Source organism: Bactrocera dorsalis, chromosome 6 (assembly GCF_023373825.1).
Source record: "Bactrocera dorsalis isolate Fly_Bdor chromosome 6, ASM2337382v1, whole genome shotgun sequence".
In the NCBI taxonomy this organism is placed as follows: Eukaryota; Metazoa; Arthropoda; class Insecta; order Diptera; family Tephritidae; genus Bactrocera; species Bactrocera dorsalis.
The window spans coordinates 23295810-23314813 of NC_064308.1; the positions used below are offsets into that span (position 1 = coordinate 23295810).

At 36.7% G+C, this 19004-nt stretch overlaps 1 protein-coding gene across 7 annotated transcripts in view; it reads right to left on the reverse strand.

Annotated features, from left to right (window-relative positions):
- LOC105222832 (uncharacterized) overlaps nt 1-19004 on the reverse strand; it is a 186869-nt gene that overhangs the window by 68755 nt on the left and 99110 nt on the right. For 6 of the 7 annotated variants that reach the window (XR_007423202.1, XR_007423201.1, XM_049459958.1 and 3 more), the window contains one exon: nt 10405-10546. The exons of the other annotated variant lie outside the window; for it this stretch is intronic. Coding sequence is in view for 4 of the 6 variants with exons in the window: in XM_049459958.1 (XP_049315915.1) it covers nt 10405-10546 (142 nt within the window). In the remaining 2 variants the exon portion in view is untranslated. The remainder of the gene's footprint in view (nt 1-10404; nt 10547-19004) is intronic. 7 annotated transcript variants of the gene reach the window in all.

Genomic DNA, 19004 nt, shown 5'->3' on the forward strand with positions numbered 1-19004 from the left:
TAATATAAAAATAACTGGCAAGTGAGGAAAGTTCTCTGATCGCCATTCACTTGGGAGTGGCCAGAAACGATTCCTTTACATATGACTCAAGCATCTCACGACTTCCGGTCTTTGACCAAGTATCCTCTGGGTAGCCTAGGAACATCCGTTTGAAGGCGAGCTAAAGTGCTAAAGGCGAAAAATCCCCTGCATAGGGTTGTGCGCTGGGTTTGGGACCCGCCACGTAAAAAACACACCCAATGAAAAGGAAAAACAGCCTCAGATGAGAGACCCCCCTTTTGATGACGACCATGGCAAACGAAATAAGGACTATGATTTGAGGGCATGCACCTGGAATGTCCAGTCCCTTAATTGGGAAGGTGCCGCTGCCCAGCTGGTAGATGTCCTCGTAAAGACAAAGGCTGACATCACCGCCGTCCAAGAAATGCGATGGACGGGACAAGGACAGAGACGAGTAGGTCCTTGTGACATTTACTACAGTGGCCATATAAAGGAGCGCAAGTTTGGTGTTGGATTCGTGGTGGGAGAGAGACTCTGTCGCCGAGTACTATCATTCACTCCGGAGAATGAACGTCTAGCCACAATCCGCATCAAAGCGAGGCTCTTCAACTATCGCTGATTTGCGCCCACGCCCCGACGGAAGAGAAGGACGATGTGACCAAAGATGCCTTTTATGAGTGCTTGGAGCGCACTTATGAGAGATGCCCCCGCCACGATGTCAAAATCGTGCTTGGCGACTTTAACGCCAGGGTGGGCAAAGAAGGTATCTTTGGCACTACGGTCGGTAAATTCAGCCTCCACGACGAAACATCCCCAAATGGGTTGAGGCTGATCGACTTCGCCGGGGCCCGAAATATGGTTATCTGTAGTACTAGATTCCAGCATAAGAAGATCCATCAAGCTACCTGGCTGTCTCCGATCGAAAAACTACCAACCAGATCGATCATGTTGTGAGTGACGGAAGACACGTCTCCAATGTTTTAGATGTGCGTGCGCTCCGAGGTCCTAACATTGACTCGGACCACTACCTTGTTGCAGCCAAGATTCGCACCCGCTTCTGTGCAGCAAAAAACGCACGCCAACAAACACAAGGAAGGTTCGACGTGGAGAAGCTGCAATCACAACATACAGCCGAAAGATTTTCCACTCGGCTTGCACTCCTGCTCTCTGAGAGCCAGCAACTCGGTATAAGGGAATTGTGGGACGGCATTTCAAACTCCTTACGTACAGCTGCAACCGAAACCATTGGTTTTCGGAAAGTGCAAAGTGCAAAAGAACAGCTGGTACGACGAGGAGTGCCGTTTCGCAGCGGAGAGAAAACAGGCTGCCTACCTCGCAACGTTACGATCGACCACAACACGTGCGGGATGGGATAGATACCGAGAGTTGAAGAGGGAAGCGAGACGCATTTGCAGACAGAAGAAGAAAGAGGCCGAAATGCGTGAGTACGAATAGCTTGATAAGCTGGTCGACAGGGGTAATGGTCGAAAATTCTACGAAAAAATGCGGCGGCTTACAGAAGGTTTCAAGACCGGAGCATACTCCTGTAGAACCCCCAAAGGTGATCTAGCCACCGATGCCCAGAGCATACTTAGATTATGGAGGGAACATTTCTCCAGCCTGCTGAATGGCAGTGAACACATAACACCAGGAGAAGGCGAACCCGATTCCCCAATCGATGACGATGGAGCAGACGTTCCATTACCCGGCCATGAAGAAGTTCGAATAGCAGTTGCCCGCCTGAAGAACAACAAAGCGGCAGGGGCCGACGGATTGCCGGTCGAGCTATTCAAACACGGCGGCGAAGAACTGATAAAAAGCATGCATCAGCTTCTTTGCAAAATATGGTCGGATGAAAGCATGCCCAACGATTGTGCTATGCCCAATCCATAAAAAAGGAGACCCCACAATCTGCGCCAACTACCGTGGGATAAGCCTCCTCAACATCGCGTACAAGGTTCTATCGAGCGTATTGTGTGAAAGATTAAAGCCCACCGTCAACAAACTGATTGGACCTTATCAGTGTGGCTTCAGACCTGGTAAATCAACAACCGACCAGATATTCGCCATGCGCCAAATCTTGGAAAAGACCCGTGAAAGGAGAATCGACACTCACCACCTATTCGTCGATTTCAAAGCTGCTTTCGACAGCACGAAAAGGAGCTGCCTTTATGCCGCGATGTCTGAATTTGGTATCCCCGCAAAACTAATACGGCTGTGTAAACTGACAGGATCGGGAAGGACCTCTCCGAGCCGTTCAATATCAAACGAGGTTTCAGACAAGGCGACTCCCTATCGTGCGACTTTTTCAATCTGCTGCTGGAGAAAATAGTTCGAGCTGCAGAACTGAATCGAGAAGGTACAATCTTTTATAAGAGTGTACAGCTACTGGCGTATGCCGATGATATTGATATCATCGGTCTCAACACCCGCGCCGTTAGTTCTGCTTTCTCCAGACTGAACAAGGAAGCAACGCAAATGGGTCTGGCAGTAAACGAGGGCAAGACGAAATATCTCCTGTCATCAAACAAACAGTCGTCTCACTCGCGACTTGGCTCTGACGTCACTGTTGACAATCATAACTTTGAAGTTGTAGATAATTTCGTCTATCTTGGAACCAGCGTAAACACCACCAACAATGTCAGCCTGGAAATCCAACGCAGGATTACTCTTGCCAACAGGTGCTTCTTCGGACTGAGTAGGCAATTGAAAAGTAAAGTCCTCTCTCGACGAACAAAAACCAAACTGTATAAGTCGCTCATAATTCCCGTCCTGCTATATGGTGCAGAGGCTTGGACGATGCCTACAACCGATGAGTCGACGTTGCGAGTTTTCGAGAGAAAAGTTCTGCGAAAGATTTATGGTCCTTTGCGCGTTGGCCACGGCGAATATCGCATTCGATGGAACGATGAGCTGTACGAGATATACGACGACATTGACATAGTTCAGCGAATTAAAAGACAGCGGCTACGCTGGCTAGGTCATGTTGTCCGGATGGATGAAAACACTCCAGCTCTGAAAGTATTCGACGCAGTACCCGCCGCGGGAAGCAGAGGAAGAGAAAGACCTCCACTCCGGTGGAAGGACCAAGTGGAGAAGGACCTGGCCTCGCCTGGAATATCCAATTGGCGCCACGTAGCGAAGAGAAGAAACGACTGGCACTGTTGTGGACTCGGCTATAATCGCGTAAGCGGTGTCTACGCCAGTAAAGAAGAAGAAGAAACTTTTTTTCTCTCCGCCTTCTGTTTATAATTATATCAGTGATAATTTGACAATTTAAGTGTGGTTGTAATAAACAGTGTTGTACTTTGAACTCCTGTTTCCCATTTTGGTTTTTTTTTGTGCACTTACGTCCGCTACCCGTCCGTGCCATCTTAACTAACTTGCATGAGCAAACTTGAGGCTAGTGAACTGTTGGACAGACTTGACAACCAACTTTTGACAAGCGAACGTCTCAGGCGCGAACAAGACATGAATGAACAACAACTGCAGGGTATTATCAATGCGGCCATCAGCGCCGCACTACAAGTACAAAGGAAAGACTTTGAAACCAAGCTAGAGCAGTTTACAAACCGGTTGCGGGCCGCAACTGTGGCAGCTGCTGAAATTAAAACTTACGAACCAATAAAAATCATAGACGGGGTAGAATCTCATGAAAACCTGGATGCAGTTAAATCACTTCCAGAGTTCGATGGCTCACAGGAGCAATATGTCTCCTGGCGGCAGGAAGCTATGGCCGCGTATGATATATTTAAAACCTACGTGGGTAGTTCAAAACACTACCAAGCTGTCCTCATAATTCGCAACAGAATTAGGGGATCGGCTGATGCAGTTTTGGCATCATTCAACACGGTCCTTAATTTCGACGCTATCATTAGCCGTTTATATTTTTCATACTCAGACAAGCGACCATTGCATCTGCTCGAGCAAGAGCTAGCAACGCTAAGGCAAGGACAATTTTCGATTATTCAATTTTATAAGGAGGTTGAGAAAAAACTCACACTTCTCACAAATGAAACTACAATGACGTTTGACACCGACCAGGCACGGTACATGAATGACAAGCATAGGGCCGATGAACTTCGCGTATTCGTCTCTGGGCTAAGGAGGAACCTCACGGATGTTCTTTTTGCGGCTCAGCCCAAAGATTTGCCCTCGGCTCTTTCAATGGCCCAGGAAAAAGAAGGAAATCACGATAGGCACGGATTTGCAGCCCAGTTTGCAAGATCGTTGGAGGAAAAAAATCTCAGACAACCTCAAAACCGATCTTACCAGAAGCAGTCCGACATTCAGTACAGGACTGAAAAGAACCCCTATTTCACCAGGGAGCAAGAAGCTCGCCCTCCAAAGCGCGACCAAGTTGAGAAAATGGAAGTCGATCCATCCTAGATGTTCCGTCAGAGCACTAACTTTCCAAACCAGAACAATCATATTACGCATAGCTCAAGCTTACCTATAGCACATCCCTTTAGCAATAGTCAACCACAAAGTGCGTTCAAGAGATCTGCAAATTCTCAAAGAACGTCGGACTACAGACGCCAGAGGATTAACCATTTGACGGAAGAAAGAAGCGAAGTGTATGAAAAGCAGTACGATCAAGCCGCTTATGATGCAGCGGCAGAAATAAAAGCAGAAAATGAAGTTGAATATGAAGAAGAAGCGCTTAATTTTTTAGCGGAGAGTCCCCGCTCCCGTTCATCCGCTCCCCGTTCCATCCAGTGACGGGCATGCAGCCGATTGAGGTTATCCATGCCATCCCGGATTTTGCTGCCAGACTAGAGAAAGCCGAACAAGTACAGCTAGAGCGGAGTAATTCCTACCGCCAAAATAGAATCTTCGAAGATGGAGAAAATGTCCAACAAGAGACTAGGCGACAAAGTCACTCCACGTACGTGGAGGAAAGGATAGACGCTGATCTAGAAACAACCGTTCTCATTAAAGGGAGCAGTGGCGGATTCAGAAAAACTTTTTGGGGGGTGTTTTACGAAAATTTTTATTACTCAACGTATTTTTAATATAGCAGTTCCCTCGCGAAAATTCAGTTATTATAGGACACGTTTTGTCTTGTGCACAAAAATGGGTATAAGGATAGTTGAATTGCGAAAAATCATATTATACTGTTGAAAAGAATGAGTTAATTATGCAACTTGACAAATAATTATGCACGTGGTAATTAGGAGCTTGTAAAGTTGACCATGTACTACGTAAAATGGTGTGCAAGGGCAGGTTATAGTGCGCATGGGTGCATAATAATGCGCACGATATATTACTACAAAAGAACATGTTGATGAATATTTTCGCAACCAAGCTTCTTTCGTAATATTATTTTTCTCTGAGTTTAGAGGGTGTTTTAACACCAAACCGTACCCCCACCCCCCATTAATCCGCCACTGAAAGGGAGGGTGGTCCACAAGAACAACCTCAAGTGAAACTCTCAACATAATATTTTTTTTACATAGTTTTTATTTTTGAATTTCAGGCATACGTCCATCTTTGCACTTTTGACTTGGGTTGCGCTGACAGCTTCTAAATTAACGGACTACTCGCACGAGGACTACATACCGATTCTGGACGGTACTGCAGTAATTTGTAACGGGACGAGGTAAATAAGGCACATATCAAACTTAACGGAATATGGACAATACATACAAGAAACCACAGACTTGATTAGCGTCTTCACACTTGATGATTTGGAGGCGGTTATGAAGGAGAGTTTCACAGGAGTTACAATAAACCAATTGTTTAGCATAGCTAGAGTTAAGGTTTTAGCAAGTAAGGAAATTGTCAGTTTTATTATCGGGTTTCCTAGACCTAAGTTATTATGTAAGAAGATTACTATTTTTCCCGTATTGCATGCTGGCCGTATATTGCATTCACTGGACAACATTATAGCTGACTGCGTTACCAAATACGTTACTCTCAATGGATACCCGAAGAGACTTCCACAACAGGCTGCCTCAGCACGGATCAATATAACCTCCCATCAAACCCTAGTAAGCCTACCATTTCTCCACAAGCTAAGTGAAGCAAACTTGCGGCACATCGCTGAATTGCCACACCACTAGTAACCGCAGTAATTTGTGCCACAATCGCCGTAATCCTTCCTGGATCAATCGTCTTACTAAAGCGTAGGCGGCGAAGAGAAACTTCTAAGGCGGTGCGTCTAGTGATGGAAAGGTTGGGTATGGCCGAGGACGACCATGTTTTGAAGGAGGGAGTAGTTAACAGTAGTTAACGTACTGAAGTTCCCATGCTGCCAAAATTGCAATGCATGCAGCCTGTATCGTTCACTTCATGCGCGATCAAATAAAATGTTTGGTCAGCTGTTGTAATTCGATGATCAGCTCGATGCATGAGCATGGCACATGAGCGTGGGAAATGCTTATGGAAGCCATTAGAGACCGACGCTAACGGCAGCAGCGATGGTAAGAATAGTCGGCTAGCAGTAAGCTTACGAATTATTAAATAAACAGTTTTAGAAAGAAACTCAAGGTGTTAATATCATTTCAGAGTATTTTGGGCAGTCGACAATACCGTCGCTACGCCAGAGGAAGTTATAGAAAGTTAATCAGAAATAACCCTGGGTAATCGACAACACCGTCGTTACCCCAAAAGGAGTTTTAGAAAGCTAATCAAAAATAACTTATAGTTAGTTGCAAATCGTATCTAATAAAGGAAAGACGTGTCGTTGTAACAATTAAGCAAGTGTTTCATTTATATACTCTTGCTACCTGTTCCTACAAAGCATAATAGTTTTGCTGACCGAACGGTTGTATGTATCGCCTAAACCTAAGCGAAATAGATATAAAGTATGATCAGGATGGCGAGACGAGTTGAAATCTGGCAAAACTCTAATTTGGCATAGGGGATTGCAGTAGTAAGGGGCACCTGAGAGCAAAAATTAAAAAAAAAAATAGATTTAACGTACATATCTCAACTAAAGCTGCAATTACAAAATTCGATTAGAACAAATACTATGAGAACTCCTACCGGCACTGTAAAATTGGTTGGAAAGGAAAATAACCGCATCCTCTCTCCACATTACGCTACTATTAAAAACTACTAAAAGCGCGATAAATTAATAACTAAATACTACAGAGACGGTATGAGAAGGCTTTATGGGAGCCCGGGTAAAAATTTAACGACAAGCGTGACGCCATCCACTTTTCGGTATACCCATATCTCTCGGGACCCGACTAACCGATTTCGACAAAATTTAGTACGTGAAATTCTTTTAACATTCGTATCTCACAATGCAACAATGAGAGAAATGGGACTAAAAGCACATCTACATCTCATACAGCACAATTTTTAATTCCACTTGCTTCTTTCACTTTCCAGTACACAAGAAGCATTTGCTATAACGGGATGAATCATTGCACTAATAATTCTTTTAAATTACGCCACCTTATGACCAAAAACTGTCAAAATCGAACTTAACCTGTTCAAGCCCCCAAATATCATGAAATTTAGGTCAATGTATAGGATATACAATTAAAATGCAGATATTAATACTTCTCTGAGCCCTCATATACCTAACATGAAGATTTTTGAACTTCCGAGTGACTTTATATCACATGTATCGGTCAATATGTGAGTTATCTCAATGTAAATAAGAGAGCGTGTTTTACTCATTACAGTGTATCTGTGTGCCTAAAATAGATAAAATTGGGCGAAAACTTGACCTAGGCCCTATATAACTAATAGCAGAATTATCGAACAACTGGCTGACTTTAATCCATATGATTGGTGATAATATGTGACGTACCTTAATGAAACCCAGGGAACATTTTTTTAGCATGTGGCATGTTAATAGTATGTGTTACTGGCAAAAATAGATAAAATAAATCTACCCTCTACTCCCATATTTTCATGAACGTATTTCTTGGATTTTGATTCCTGTAAGTTGGAAGAGTATAATTTTCGGTTACACCCGAACCATGCCCTGCCTTACTTGTTATATATAAGATTTACAAAATTACTTTATTTATTCCAATTTTTTATAATATACATAAATTGTAGTTTCATATTTTCGCATTCGATTACAAATTGTGTATACTTGTATATTATTACACTGGCATTTAATTAATCAAAGAGTGATAGGGTTTCCCTGTAATTTCAAATAAAAGGAGTGTAGTATAATAACTTTTTTGCTGAAAAGGTATTATGTATTAATGGCACATATTAGGGAAGACTTTTAAGAATAGTATAGAAATGAATATATAAAATCAGGTACTATTCAAGCACAACAATAATAATGATCAAACTAATGTAATAAATAATATTTTTAAGACATTCCAAATTTTCTATTTGGGAAAATGCTACGCTGTGAGAAGAAGTACAAAATGTTGATTATAAATATCTTTGATTTTTCATTGAAAATATACATACATTACAAGAGGGTTTTACTACTTGGCAATTACTATATTGCCTTTCTGAAGGGCAGAGAAGAAATCTTATTATTGGTATTAGCATCAAATATTGGCAATGCCATTAAATACATACGTATGCTGTCTAAAATATTAGGGGTATTCTCTTGCTCTTGCAAAACCCGGTGCACAGTGCAAGCATTGCAAATTTACAACGGCACAACAACAAACACACGCAGAAAAATATTTGCAAGGGCTGTGAAATATGTCAGACCAAAACCCGTGTATATTAGCATGCAATGTCACGCAAAAATAAAATTGCAACCCTGTTGTAGTTGCCATTTTACATAAAGACATATTACGTCTTTAAATTGTTGAGAAAGGTAAATTTTAATTAGATTTTATAATTTCTATTTAAATTATAAAGTTTTGTTACAGTTTTTTTTGTTAAAAATGTATGCAGAAGGTGCGCCAATTCAGAATAGCCATGCACAGTAGTCATTTACAATAAATTGACTGAATCAGTCGCTCATATATCACTAGATTCTGCAATGGGTGCTCTCGTGCCCTTGTATATTTCGGTGTAGTATTTTTGCAATCTGCAATCTTGCAAGAGCAAGAGAATACCCCTATTTATAATACAAGTAGGCGCAAAATTTTACGAAAGCATTTTTACGCAGATAGCTAATTTCATCTATTAGGTTGTCAAAAAAGTCTTGCGGTATTTTTTATTGAATTTTCAATTGTTCATAAAATTGGTTACAATAATGCGATTCAAGTCAAATATGCGCCGTTTTGTTCGATGACGCGTTCCCAACGAGATGCCAACTTCATAATGCTCGTTCTAATTTTATTCGTCATGCTATACCTTTTTGGAAAGCTCATTTCACGCGCTAACACGTGTTTGATTGATTGTCGATTCTTTTAAGTCGTTCGTGAGTTATAGCTTCGCAAACATGGAGCAAAATAAAGAGAAAATACGCATACAGTACTACTACGATAAATGCATCTCAAGCCGCCAATAAAATTTGTGCAGTTTATGGACCCGATCAGTTTCCATTTCCACCGCACAACGATGGTTTCAACGTTTTCGTTCTGGTGTAGAGGTGGTCGAAGATGCGCCACGCTCCGGAAGGAAACATTATCAATTAAAAGTGGAGTGACACAAACTCTTAAAACAGTTAAGCATGATTTTTCCAAATTAAAGAATATTTTAACTACTGATTATAATGTTTTTTTAATAATTATTAAAATTACCTGAATAATTTTTAAAAGTTATAAATTTGTTTTTTGTTTAAATGCAAAATAGACTTAAAAGGGCCGCAGAATTTGGCATTAGATTAGGATGGAAGTTATTCTCAGGCCGGCCCTGAATTTAACCAATGTTTATTGGAAATGTGTCACTTTCGATGAAATAATTGTGATTTTAACACTGTTATTGGATGTTTTAACTTAAAAATGCTTTTTAATTTCTCTGTTAAATTGGAAAATTAATAATATTTGAAATTTAAAATTTCAATATCTTTTACAACGACTCTTTTTGCAACATTTGTCACTTTTCGAGTGGTGAAGCTTATGTATTTAATATGCGATATGTTAGTAAGGTACCAAATATGATTGTAATGCATTCACCGTTTATAAAATGTTCGGTTACACCTGAACTTAGTCCTTTCTTGTTGGTTAATTGCGATGAGGTATTGCCAGTTGTCCGAAAACCTTCACAACAACATAGAACAGCACTTAATATAAAATGCACTTGATCACTCGAATTTTTTCGATTTTAACGCATGTTATAATGAATGTGCGTAAGTGCGATAGCGTGAATAAATTGTGTATTCTGATTACACCCATGCAGATCACTGATACATATTTATACATACGTAATATTGCAATATATATTTGATAAAAAACATATAATAATGGTACATACATACATCTAATTTAAATAAAAATTCGCAGGCATACACGTTAACATTCAAGGATATTATACTGACATAGAGGTAGTAAGGTAAACAGACAGACATTATGTACTCACAAGTGAAACTTCTCATTCCACACAGGATTTAACTCCTGCGGCATTGTACGTGTACGCTTTTTCACCTTGCTAACTTGCACCGTCACATAGGGATCACTGGTACCGCTTTTATCCTTCGCTATCAGGCCTTGAGCACATATCACTGTAGAATTACATATACATATTTTTTAATTTAAATCTTTTTTTGTCAAAATGTATTACTTGTGGATACACGTTTTCGTTTCATTATCAAAAATCGAAAATTCAAATTATACTGGTACGAATATTTAAATACATCTAAATAGGAGTATAGTATGTCTGCAGAATTATAAAATAAGAGTATTTACTAATAAGTAGTATATGTAAGTGTTATTTAAGCTTGATGGTGGTTAAATATAAAGTAAGAGGCTTTGTGAAAATTGTGTTGTTGTGATGAATATGAATTTCTAGTATGTTTATGTGCATGTGATATAACTATTTAGTTAGTATTTATCTATATGATGAATAATCGTAGTGGGAAAATATGATATTAATGAGCTTGCTGAAATACAATGAGGTTGGGGAAAACGTTTAGACGGTACGGTATCATGCTATATAAAATCATGTAATATAGTACAACAACTGTATTTCCCGCATGCACCTTTAACTCAGTATGTAATGCTTGCATTCCTTTTTGGAAACATTACGGACGTACTATAATTACGTATATAGGATTGCATTATCAGATATATGCTCCCACTGCCAATCTTCTCAAAGGACTTTCTTATAATATGTTTACTCTTACAATGTATATACATTTGTATTATAAACATTAAATAGCAAAGAAAATATTATATGTATTTATTTTTTTGCACCGACCGGGCCGTTTTCTCCATGTCTGATTATCAGACATCAGTCAGTTAAGTTTTGGTTAGCTTAACCACGACTAACTTTTCCTGTAAATAAAATTTTTTTAACCAGAACTTAACTGACTGATGTCTGATAATCAGACATTGAGAAAACGCCCCTTAGTCTGCAATTTGAGGAAAATACGTACATACATTTATAATAATAGCTGTGTTATTTCCACGGGTGTGTATTTCTTATTTTAATAACCCCTCTATTATTTATATTTGCGGGTGGTTTAACTATGTCTAGATTACATTTTGTAAACCAACTTTAAAATTATTGTCTCTGTTTTTCATAATTTTCTATAAGACGAAATGTAACGACTAAAAATTGCATATGGCAGCAGAGAGAGGAACTTTAACGGTATACGGATCCTAGAACGCGGACCAAACAATCGCATATCAGAATGTTTAGAGCATATGGGAAGAGTTTGGCGACAAACATTGGACGGGGGGTTCCAAGAGCAACAGATGTGTGGTCAATTAAATGCAACTTGACACTGAATGCATTAAGGCCATTGCCATCGTATGAGCATTGCTCCAAACATTCTCCCGTCGTGGTGATACCGTGTCAATACTGACACTGACTGGGTTCGATGCTTCCTAACCAATATTGCGGAAAGAAATTTCGTAATGCGACTTGACTACCAAATTTAGCAGTAGTTTATGTTATACAGTAGCGGATTATTCTCAAAGTGCCGAGAAACATGTACGTGGCAATTTTGCATAAATTAAACACATTAGATCAGTGGTTGGCATTTCATAACACAATTTTGCTAGTTGATTTCATACGTTTATTTACACTTTTTATTAAGCTATTTTTGTTTATAAGCACTTTTTGTGGTTATTTAAAGACAATAAAGTTAAGATTTTTAGGGTTCAATATATTTTTTTAATAATAAAATTAGGTACGAGTATATGAAATGAATGAGTTGGTGTTATGGCGCCCCGAAATCTTAGCAAATCCCGCCATATCTGTCCCAGGAATTTATTGCGTATGTTAGTTTGCGTCGGACAAGATTTAAGTTTGTGCAACGAGTGTGTTTCAATGTATAAAATCCCTTCCTAAAAAATTCATTACAAAGTACATTTGAGGTTTTCCAAGAATTTTAAACTATCTCAAAGCCCCTCAAAATCAGGGATTTTAACTCAAATTCAGAAGAATTTACCACCAATATTAAAATTATATTGCGAAGAAAAAAGGAAGAAATTATGGATTTGCCACTGATAAACTATATCTCCAAATTTGTAAAAATTCCATGTGTACTATAATATTACAATTTTAAAGTGATTTTACCTGATATTGTCAAATAGTTTGAACAATAATAATATTTTTCTAGCACCCATGGGTAGATTCTCTCAATACCATGTGCAGTGTATATGTATGTACGTATGTACGAGGTGTGTTCAAAAAGTAACGGAAATTTTAACATTCCTAGCATGTAACTATGTAAATACATGACGAAAGTTTCATTAAGTAAACATATGTGTTTATAACATTCTTTTGTTACCTGCAGTCAATAAACTACGTTAAAACAAATAATCAGCTGTACTTTTTCAAACAAACTACTGGTATTTTTTAATTTTGATACCTCAAATGACGATAATTTCGATATTTTGAACACAGTCTAGTTGGAATGTGGAGCAGTCAATGATATATATTATTAGGAAATTATTTCTGTTAATTCAGTTTTGGTTAATTAGCCAAGACTCCTTCTTTCGGGAAAGAACCTTTTTTTAAACAAAATTTAACTGAAAGACAATCTGAAATGATAACCAGACATTAAGAAAACGACCTTGTATGTGTACTAATAAAGCCTTTGATTCAAGTAAAGAAATTTCACAAGTGATTAATGCAAATTCTATAAATATCTTATTCATCATATTCATATCATATCTATATGTTTTCTATACATAAGCCTTAGCGTTACTCTATAGCAATGTAGGTATACATACGTATATATAACGATTTGTTTATACCTATGTATGTATGTATATGCATATTAAATACTTGTGGTATAAATATTCGATTTGATAAGAAACGAAGTGAGCCACACATAATTTGTAAGTGCATTTTCTACGTTGTATTCATTTATCAAAAATTCAATTTCAAGGAAGAAAGAAGAAGAAAAAAACGGAAGCATTCTCTCTTGATATGCTTTTTTATCTTTTAAAATAGAATAAAGTTTTCTTTATTGTTGTAAAAATAACTTTTATTTTCGAAAAATGTTTAAAGTAAGCTGAGTTTTTCCAAACAAAAAATTAAACAAATTAAATTTTGTATTACTCTTCAAAGAATTTAAATGTTAAAAAAAGACGCTAAATATCTGCACCGATTCACAGAATGTCTTTCAATTTGTTTTACAATTTACCAATAGTATAATATTAAAAATATAGCCAATTCAATATTTTTACAACAATAAATGTTTAGAAAACCTTTAAAAGTTTTATACTTCATACCAGGATACACTAAACATTGTACGATATATGTATAAATGATAAAATTATTTGTCATAATTTAAAGCAAATTTCATCGTGAAAAACAACTACATATGAGTTACTAATTATTATTCTCGTTCCCCAACACGGTTATTATGCCAACATAATAAAATATATGTTATTTATAATATAATCAAATTGGCGAATATCAATACTTTGGTTTTCGTCAAACAGACCGTCCGCCCTTTCGCCACGAGGTAAAAGTTGGAAGTAAATCTTATAAAAGAACTGAATCTATATGACGACTTGACTTCAGCAGTAAATTACATAGCCTACTTCAGCATAAATGATTTCTGAATAATTATATAAGAATGCTCGATTATGAAATTGATTTCAAGTAGCATTCCCATTTTACATTGGGGCCACTTGACGATCAAGTTTACACAGTTAATCAAAATGTTTTCGAAGAAATGTCATGCAATTGTCGAGAATATGAATATTTTCTTATATTCATGGATTGATATCAAAATATAATAATTGATTTTCAATTTCTGCAGAAATTGAAATGTCTGTGTCCCTTGAATGTCAGAACAAAAAAAATAATTTGGAATATACTCTAAAGTTGCTTTCGAACAACTCAATTCATCTCTTCATTCCCATTTCATCTTGCTATTAAATCATTCATTTCGATCAAAACTTTCACGAGTTTTAAGTGGTTCCCATGATGGCATCTTGAAACGATTATTGTTTATCAAGCTTACTGCAGTCCACGTCATGGTTATCAATTTAAAAAAATTTTGAAAAGTTGTTTGAGTGATCAACTTAAAAAAAGTGTTTGCTTGTGTAACTGCAGCGTAAAACACAATTTAATCCGTTCCCACGACAGTCAGGCCTAAGGATCGGAACGGACCAGGATTTTTATCCGGCCAAGGACTGTCAACTCGACACCATGTCTCGACATCAAGAATATTTTCTGTCGTTACAACAACAAAGTTAAATACTATTATTTTTCAAAGAGATACTACGTAGTAATAACATATTTTCTATGGAGTTGGTCTAGATTTCTCAGTGAATTATAGTGGATTGCTGATTACTTAAAATTTATAAAACACTTATGTATATGATGTTAATTGTCATTGAAAAGAATACCGAATTTACTTTCAGAATACTTTCATTTATTTTGATTTATACACATTTAAAAACAAGTATTTATATGAAAAGAATTTAACTGCCCTTTCCCATTCTTAACTAAAAATAGAAAAAATGCTAGTAATAGTTCAATAAACTTCAAGGCCGCTGAAAATGGTTCATAAGATATCTGATAGATTATTCATTATTTTTCACTCTGTATAAGTACACGGACAGACGGTAAATAAATATTACAAAAAATAATTTTTATCTATATATCATAAACATTAAGCTTATATATTATATATCGTAAAATGTGGGACCATATATGTATATGTATATTCTGGTATTGCAAGTAAAAATGAGATGCTTTTTGCATATGATCGGTATGTGAGTGGTATGTTAGTGTTGCTTAGGAATCAGTGATAATAAACGTAGTTAGAGTTAATTTAATAAAGAACATTTCATCGGCTTAAAAAATAAATAAGTTTAAATATCAATTCCATTACCACATTCATTCAGCATTTAGAACATATGTACATATATAGATGTTTTATTCAGGCCATTAAATATTTTTTATTGATACACTTGTTTTAGTTTCATAAAATATGTTTGAGTATGTGTCATCCAAAATAAATTAAACATAAGACAAGTATGAGCAAAACACGAACAGCTACGTATATAGAATTAGTCTTATATAGCAATAAAAGGTGTAACCAGAGGTAATTAAGGATATTTAGAAGAACACGATTAAGCTCGCAAACTTACGGCATAATTATATTGTAAACTGATGATACAAATTATCTATATATTCTGAATATTTGATAGTTATACACTTTTGTAGCATAGAATGAAAAATATGCAACATTGATAACTTATCAGATCATACGCAAATAAGAGCTGATCTGTTCTTAAACAGAAATGTCCATTGCCCATTTATCTAATTGTTATTGTTTAAATTTAGCGATAAGCAATTTTATATAGTGTCAGATTGGACGCAGCAGAGCTAAGCGAACACATACATTCGTTTTTGTTAACGGTGCCTCGAAAAAGTTTCTAATATCCGGATGGGTCTTAAATAAATAAATGTTTAATATTTTTTTTGATTTTTGCATAATCAATTTTATATAATCGAATTTAGCTTGTACTCTGGTAACAAACTACTGAGCAAAACTTATTTTAGTTTAAGAATAAAAAATAACTAAATTTTGTAACAAACTAATGTTGGTGCAGTTTTGCTTAAGAACTGTTTCAAAGTTTTGTTGCGACTTACATAAAAGATATCAGGGTATACATTTTGTAGAAAAATTTAGGAGTGTGTCACCACATTATCATTAAAACATATTAACAAAAATGTATTTTACGAAAGATTGCAAAGTGATTGAAATGTGAGAACAATGCAATTTTGCTCCTTATTAAATCTTCATGTGATTGATTTATAACTACAATATACTTTTACATTAAAATCACGATTCGTGAAGATCAGAAAAATTCCCTAGGAAAGTTTTAAAAGCACAAATTTGGCACCTCTAGCTTAGGCTATTTTATACCCAAAGTATTTATACAAGTATAAAGAATATAAAAGACTAAGCAGGTTTGCTGTAATGACAATTTCACGATAGAAAAAGCTAGAAAAATGTAAAAAATATACTTATAATTTCATAGTGGAGACCGAGTTAATGAAATGCTTTGGGTATAAATCATACATACACTAAGAGTTTTATCAGGGATAAAGTAATGCCCAACTTATTCCAGTGTGAGAGCGTCTTGGATTTAGGGTAATAAATAAACTTGAAACACGAAGACTATTATAATAAATATAGTAGTTTTTATACAGTTTAATACAATATCATGGTGGAAAAATTTTAAATCGACCTTTTAATATTAAATGCTATTAAATTTAAAAAAAAAAAAACACATGAATCGTAGTCGTGCGCGTGGCATACTTTTTTGTAATGTACAATACTGTAGTGAGTTCATGATTGAATAGAAAAATTTCACAAAACAAAACGATGTGGGTCAAGTTTTGAGAATATTTTGAGAACTTCTTCTTTAATCTATATTGAAGCATGTTTGTCCTCAGCCTCGTTTTTACGTTTCGCATTCGTCACAGGAAGTATGCAGAATACAAGGTGCGTTCCAAAGTAAAAAAAAGTAGAACAAATGGTTTTTTCAGCAAAAACAATTTATTTTATTCAAAATAACCTGCTACTGCTTCAATACAGCTTTTTGCGCGCTCCAAAAGTATGTCGAATGAGTGTTTTCGCTCATTGGCCGGTATGGTAGCCAATATGCCGGTGCAAGCCTTTTAAATAGCCTCTTCGTCTGCATAACGCTTTCCTTTCATCGGCAAATTCATTTTTCCGAAAAGGAAAAAGTCCCACGGCGGCATATCAGGTCACGGGGAGTGGTTAACGGTTAAAATGTGATTTTTGTTCAAATAATCGCTCACAAGCGTCGATCGATGAAACGGATTCTTAGTAATTTTTGGTCGTCAGTCAATTTGTGCGGAACAAACCGTGCGCACACCTTTCGTAAGCCCAAATGTTCGGTCAAAATGCGATAAATAGATGTGTTGGAGATGTTTAACTCCATTTTCATGAATTTCAATAATAATTTCGGCTGATTTTTGATGAATTCATGCTCAGTTTCGTTGGATTTTCCGATGATCACAGATTTTGATTGACCCACATGTTGATCGTCATTTATGTATGTCCTCACGACCATTTTGAAAACGTTGAAACCACTCGTGCACTCTACTACGGGATAGGCAATCATCGCCATAAATGTGTTTCATCAATTGAAACGCTTCAGTAAAAGTTTTACCAATTTTAAAATAAAATTTAATGTTGGCTCTTTGTTCGAAGCTCATTTTCGCACCGATAACACAAACATTCTGACACTTAAAACGCAATAACTTCACTTCAAATCCATGAAATTCTCACTGGACAACCAATAAAGATAGCAGATTCTAACGCACTAGGCGACCAGGGGGCCTGTTTACTTTGGAACACACCTTGGATGAGAAGAAAACTACGAATTATGGGGTATAGGTCTACATCGCAGTTCTTCAACGTTTTCAGTGCAGTAGTTGGTAACTGGTAGTCTTTTAACTTTTGCTTTTGCCTCCAATAGCACTGCCAGTTAACAAGTTCACCTTTGAGTCTCAAACGTCGCACGACGTTGTCTTTATCCAAAAGGTCTTTGAATCTATCAAACAGTCAATACGATTTTCCATTTCTATGGCTTTCAGAGCACATGCTTTTCTGGAAGCAGCAACTCAGTTGAAATCCATTCAATACTTCTCTAGAAAAGTACGTCTTCAATAGCACTGCCAGTTAACATTTCTTTGGCTTTCAAAGTACATACTTTTCTCGAAGCAGCAAACTCAGTTGAAATCCATTCAATACTTCTCTAGAAAAGCGCGTCTTCAAATCTTCTCCGATTGTATCTAATAAAGGAATGTACACTTAGAGCTTGTAGTGTTCTGCGCAAGTTCTTATGTAGAAATTTTCGCGTTTTGTTTGTCATTCGCAAATTCTTGGTGTTTCTTCGTCAAATTTCAGCTCTGCCGCAATTTTTTTTTTGTCTGAATAAACGGATTGAAAATGTTCCTCAAATTTGATGCCTTCGCCAGATCGATTCATTCTGAAGAATCACAATGTGTAAATGAGTTAGAGATAAAATAGCACATAGGCAAAAAATTCCAAAAATACATTTTGTAACTTCAGTGGTATCTTAGCATTATTTATTATATTCAAAAATGGTCTTTAATTTTGTTTCTGAAATAAAATGGTGAATTTCTTGATTCTATTTCTGTTACCTTATATTTTTTCAGAGCAGTAAAATTATTAATAAGCCATTTAGCCCTTGGGGGAAGGAAAATGTTTTTTATCATTTGAAATTTAAAACTAATACTACAAAGCATGATATTACAAAAGATTTCATTTAAATTTCAGTTTCGTGTTTTTCTTAATTTTTATTGTTTTAAAGCATTTCTTAGTGAGCAGCACCGAATTTCTTCGTTCACATATTATTGGTAGGATTTCAACCTGGCCGTACCTATTTTCCCCCTGCTAAACGTCAACATCTCCTGAACTTTGACAGTTGACTGAGTTCAGAAGGTTTTAACGTTTAGTAATTACTCTCTCATTTCAAATGACAGAT